At 37.4% G+C, this 5,676-nt stretch overlaps 1 protein-coding gene across 1 annotated transcript; it reads left to right on the top strand.

Moving 5' to 3' along the window:
- The first annotated feature begins 2,248 nt into the window (after window positions 1-2,248).
- LOC101659384 (olfactory receptor 4K3) lies at window positions 2,249-3,196 on the top strand. Its single transcript, XM_004698853.3, has one exon. It carries the CDS (start codon window positions 2,249-2,251, stop codon window positions 3,194-3,196), a length of 948 nt encoding a protein of 315 aa, XP_004698910.1.
- Window positions 3,197-5,676: the final 2,480 nt, after the last annotated feature.

The raw sequence follows: 5,676 nt of genomic DNA, 5'->3' as shown, positions 1-5,676 counted from the left end.
GCTCATTGGCTCCGCAGAGCAAGTCTCCTTATGAAAGTATTACCTTTTGTTAGATCACATCCCGAAAGGGTATTACTATGTTTTAACTGCCAAACCACTGAGAATCCTGGCCCAATCAAATTGACACAAAACCTTAACAATGGTATAATAATTAAGGATAAGAATTATGAAAATAAAATGAAGATATTAATTAAAGATTTAATGACCTTTAGCCTTTCGTGTATTCTCAGAATGTCTAAGAGATAGTATATCCCATTTCAGTTCTCTTTTCTTCCCTTAGTTCATAATAACTCAAGTGAATGTAATCAATCTAAACTTTCCCACATTCATTGACTCTGTGAATTATGAGTTTTTCATTAAATGGTGGGGCCCCCCCACAGGCCTTATATTCATTATTATTGGAGTAGTTTAGATAGAAAGGTTGCAATTTTTAAGAAGTCAAACAGTAAATATTATTTATCTCATCATTACTGTGGTCCAAGATAAGGTGGCTCCTTACATCGTCCCCACATTACTACCCTGTATGTGAAGCATTTAAGAGCAATCATGACATTTTGAGATCCGTATGTAACTCAGGCCAAACCCAATTTGAATGGTTTAATAACTCCCTCTGCAACCTGGGTTGTTTTATTCCCTGAGGAGCAGCTGGTCTTTTCTTTGCCACATAATTCATTGAATCAATTCATCATCAATACAGTTGTTATAAATACAGAGATTTCAAAATTGTGAGCCTCCTTTTCCCAGAAATCAGGCAAAGGATTAAACTGTCACGCTGTAACAGTGGCCACTGTTTTGAAGGATTAGTTGAGCATTGGAATATAAATATGTTTATAAGCATACCTTAAAATCATGGAGATCAACTCATTCACTTCATATATGAATATTCTGAGGCATCAGTTGATTCAGTAAATTACCCAATCTCGTCGACCTAGGTCAAGATTTGTATCCACGTTTCTTGAGTCACAGATCACTGCTCTTTCTGCTACTCATCTAATTTAGAACTGTGCCCGAGACATCTTTTTCATATCAGGTATGTGGATGCAGAGTAGAATAATGTAAATGTTTCTGGGGTGGGTAAACTAAGAAAAACAATGTGGAGGCAATGAAAGAACATGAAGCCAGAATAAATGCTCATCAAGAAGTAGGTCGCTGTGTGCTTAAAACTGCTGTCAGTTTTCAAACCATTTATCCTGGATGTATATTTCTAAGAGAGTTTTGCAAAGACATGTAAGGTTTAGCCTCATGGTGAGATGAATGGGGTTTTGTCGGGGATTTTAGGGATAGGGCACATCTTGAGATGTGAGGCATCATTTATATGCCCCATAGTCTCCCCATAATCTTCACTACCATCATCTTCGGCCTCTATGTAAACTTATCTCTGATTTGTTGCACATGAACTTTGGAAACATGAAGAGTCTTCTATTATAAACTCCTTGGATGAAAGTCTATAAAGCTCAGATTTTTAAAAATGTTCCGTTTCAGACATCATTGTATTTAATAGAAACTTTCTATTTAAAATATACACGAAAATGTAGAAAGTCACTATAATCCTCATGTGAAAGGTGAGTAGGTGCCTTTCGAAATGTATAGCATTGGTGGTTCAGGACAAAGGTCATTCAGAATGCCTGCCTGATTCTGAAATGAAGAAGTAAATACGGGAGGGCATTTCATTTTTACTCTGAACAAGCACTACTCAAAAATGAGAGAGGTGGGGTTCCTCAGTAGCCATTTCCCATCCCCTTACATTCTATTCCTTTTTCCTCCACAATGAAAGAGCCCATTGCATGCATTTCGGTCCACAATTTTATTCCCCCAAAATATCAATCATGAGTTCACAAATATTCCTCCCTCTATCATCATGATGCTCCTTTCCCCTTCAAAACCTGTTGGCAGTTAGCTGTGAAGTCGATGAGGTATTTCACAAACTGAATAAAGATTCTAGTCATTTCATTTGCATTCCTTTCATGAAAAATTTGAATTTTTCTTGTAAGGCAAATAGCTATGTATGAGAATTCATCTTTAATTTAATTATTTAAAGCACTTGGAAAGGTCAATGGGGAAAATATTTAAGCACTGAAATAGGGCAGGAATACAATAATGAGCTATCTGGGGCTGGGGGGTGGGGGGTGGGGGGTGAGTTGCCCCAAACGTTCTGCACAGAAAATCCCACTTTGAGTTTCATCACTGTCTTCTCTCCTAGTTCTCTTCTGATTTGTAAATGCCGGAGTCCCTCCAGAAATCAAGGTGAATGGCTTGGAGCAATCAGTCAGTGGTGACTGAATTCATACTCCAGGGTCTGTCCAGTTCTTGGGAACTCCAAATCTTCTATTTCCTGTTTTTCTCCGTAGTCTACATAGCCACTGTGCTGGGGAACCTCCTGATTGTGTGCACTGTGGTGTCCGAGCCTCGCCTGCACTCACCTATGTACTTCCTGCTGGGTAACCTCTCCTTCATAGACATGTCACTGGCCTCCTTTGCCACCCCCAAAATGATCGCAGACTTCCTCAGTGAGTACAAAGCCATTTCGTTTGAAGGCTGCATCACACAGATATTCTTTCTGCATCTCTTAGGAGGTGCTGAAATTGTCTTGCTGATCTCCATGTCCTTCGATAGGTATGTTGCCATATGTAAGCCTCTGCGTTACTTAACCATCATGAGTCGGAGGATGTGTATTGGACTCGTGACCCTTTCCTGGATCGTCGGTGTCTTCCACGCCCTGAGTCAATTAGCATTTACTGTAAATCTGCCCTTCTGTGGACCCAATGAAGTGGACAGCTTCTTTTGTGACCTCCCGTTGGTGATTAAACTCGCCTGTGTCGACACCTACATCCTGGGGGTGTTCATGATCTCAACCAGTGGCCTGATTGCCCTGGTGTGCTTCATCCTCTTGGTCATCTCCTACACGGTCATCCTGGTCACTGTGCGGCAGCGCTCGTCCGGGGGCTCCTCCAAAGCGCTCTCCACCTGCAGTGCGCACTTCACCGTCGTGACCCTTTTCTTCGGCCCGTGCATTTTCATCTACGTGTGGCCTTTCACAAATTTCCCAATAGACAAAGTGCTTTCGGTATTTTATACCATTTTCACGCCCCTCCTGAATCCAGTGATCTATACTCTTCGAAATAAAGACGTCAAGGATTCCATGAAGAAACTGGGTGGCCGTGTCTTGAAGTCTAGCAAGACTGGGCACAAGCCTTAATTTCCCTCACACGAAGATGAAACATCTGCTCAGCTTTACCGGCTTCCTTCAATTGGTTCACATGATGTCTTATTTTAGAAAAGTAATATTGGTCATCGCCGAACTCTTTCTTGAATCAACCTCCGCAGTCACTCACTAAGAACTGTTCATATTTAATCAATCCTTACATGACATTTATGACAGGGCATTATCAAACCCATACTCAGTATTTTCATTCACATTTTAGAATTGTCAACTTTTGTCTGATGTAAACATTTATTTGCATATTCCTTCCTTCAAAAAGCTCATGTATTTTTGTTTTATTGCATTTGTTTATTTATACTACATATTGCTTTTTAATATATGTAAACATAATAGCACCCTTATTTCAGATGTATCACTTAGTGACATGTCTAACATGTTATTCAACCATCCCAATAACCATTTCCAAATTGTTCATCCCTCTTAACGGAAGCTCAGCCTCCCCCAAGTAATGAGTTCCCTTTTCCTTCTCCCTCCAACCTACCCCTGCAAATCACAGATAAGTTTGGGTCTCTATATATGAAATATAGAATAAGAAAATGGATAAAGATATTTATGTTTTTTCTTTTTTTAAAGTAGATTCTTTCCTGTCTTTTGTAATTCTCTCGAAGAAAGGAGGAAAAGTATGGAAGCATCAGCACCTATCATGAAAACCAAACCAAACTAACCGCCATTGATTTGATGATGATAGCCTATTCCTAGATTGTGATGTTCCTAGACTGTAACTCTTAAAGGAAGTAGAAATCATGTCCTTCACTCTCAGGGAGGCTGGTGGTTTTGAACTGCTAACATTGTAATTAGAGCCGAACCCATATCCACTACACCACCAAGGCTCCTAGCCTGTAAACTGCAGAACTGTGAGAAAAATTTAACTCATAATGGTGTCCATGAATAGATTCTCTAGTTCCAAAGTCTGAAGAAAATGAAAGATTCTTGGTAAGTAAAATTATTTAATATTTTTGCAATCTTGTCTTTAGTAAGAATTAAAATGCATCTTATTTATCTCCACTCTGAGTTTCCTAGGGGAGAAATCAGCATTTTAAATTAATGGAACAAATTCCAGGAAAATTCTAATGCTCTTATAAGTCCAACAAAGCTGCAAAGGTCCAAGTGTCATGTACAAAGAAGTCTCAACTAAACACTTGCTTTTCATAAAATGACACTAAGACGCGGGAATATAGTAGCTTTGTCAAGGTCACCTTAGAGGCAAAGTCTGTACCATTCATATAAAATATGGATATTAATTTATTGACTAAGCAGTAACAAGTTAGATTTGTGCAACGATATTTGCTGGATCATTTTTGAAATCTAAAACTTTGCATAAAGTTCTAAATGATCAGAGCCATTTTCCCAGGATAAACAGTATTTTATTGTAGTGGCCCTACAATATATTGGAATAAATAATCACAGTAATTTGTAGAAAATATAAATTATCTGGTCAACTCCATTTATTTTGTGGTTGATGAAACTGAGGACCAAGGAATAAAGTGATTTTCCCAAGTTAATCAAGCTATTTGATGACAGTCTAGCCTAGAAGGCACTCTCTTCGCTTCTAGTTTCACCTCTCACTTCCCCAACTTATTGTAAGGCATTTTGGCCATTGTCATTCTGAGAGCTACACATCACAAAACAGTTTCATGGATAAACGGAACTACTGGGATTTGTAACCACTAAAAATTAGCTAATTGCCTACAGCAGGAAAAAAAAAAGGTATACTATTTGTATATTATTATTGCCTAGTCTGAATATAGACAAAAATAAATGAATATTTAGAATGATTGGAACTAGATTTGATGGAGTTAATAGATAGATTAATAAGTGAATAGATAGGAAGATAGATGTATAAGTGAGTGAATGTAAAATGGGTATATGGTAATATAAGTAGACAGATAAAACAATATTGACTGTTCATATCTAAATGAATATAGTTTAGAATAGTGACTCAATAGTCCATATGTATATATATTTAACCTTTACCAACTATAAATTACAATTTGTTTACTTTTGTATAATTATTTGAAAAGTTACTGGAATTGATAGAACTGAAAATGTATAGTCTTAAATAAATTTCTCACAATAAAGGACAACCATTATGAATTAAAAATATATCCAGTCATCACTGGGAATATTTAATAATGAATTAAGGACAGTGACTATATAATAAAAGGGTCTTTGACTTTTTATGATCCTCTAAATATTATAAAACTGCCCCACCACCATCACCTTCTCAACCTCATTAGTAAGAGGAATCCTTGAGTTGGGCTGGACATATTTCATTCTGATCAATAGCATATGGTTGGTTGATGAAGAGGACAGGGAGAACTTTATGGTTTTTGTTTTGTTTTGTTTTACTATATTTTAGGTTATTAACCATATGCTACATTATATTCTCCACATATACAATCTTTTGGAATTATAGCTAAATAAGTGTCATGGGTTGAATTAGACTTGCATTTGTT

The sequence above is a fragment of the Echinops telfairi genome, unplaced genomic scaffold (genome assembly GCF_000313985.2).
Source record: "Echinops telfairi isolate 266 unplaced genomic scaffold, ASM31398v2 ScPeMD7_18;HRSCAF=68, whole genome shotgun sequence".
Classification (NCBI taxonomy): domain Eukaryota; kingdom Metazoa; phylum Chordata; class Mammalia; order Afrosoricida; family Tenrecidae; genus Echinops; species Echinops telfairi.
This window is presented reverse-complemented; position numbering and strand designations above follow the sequence as displayed.

Coding starts and splice junctions, on each gene's coding strand:
- LOC101659384 (XM_004698853.3), top strand. CDS start 2,249: ATGGCTTGGAGCAATCAGTCAGTGGTGACTGAATTCATACTCCAGGGT.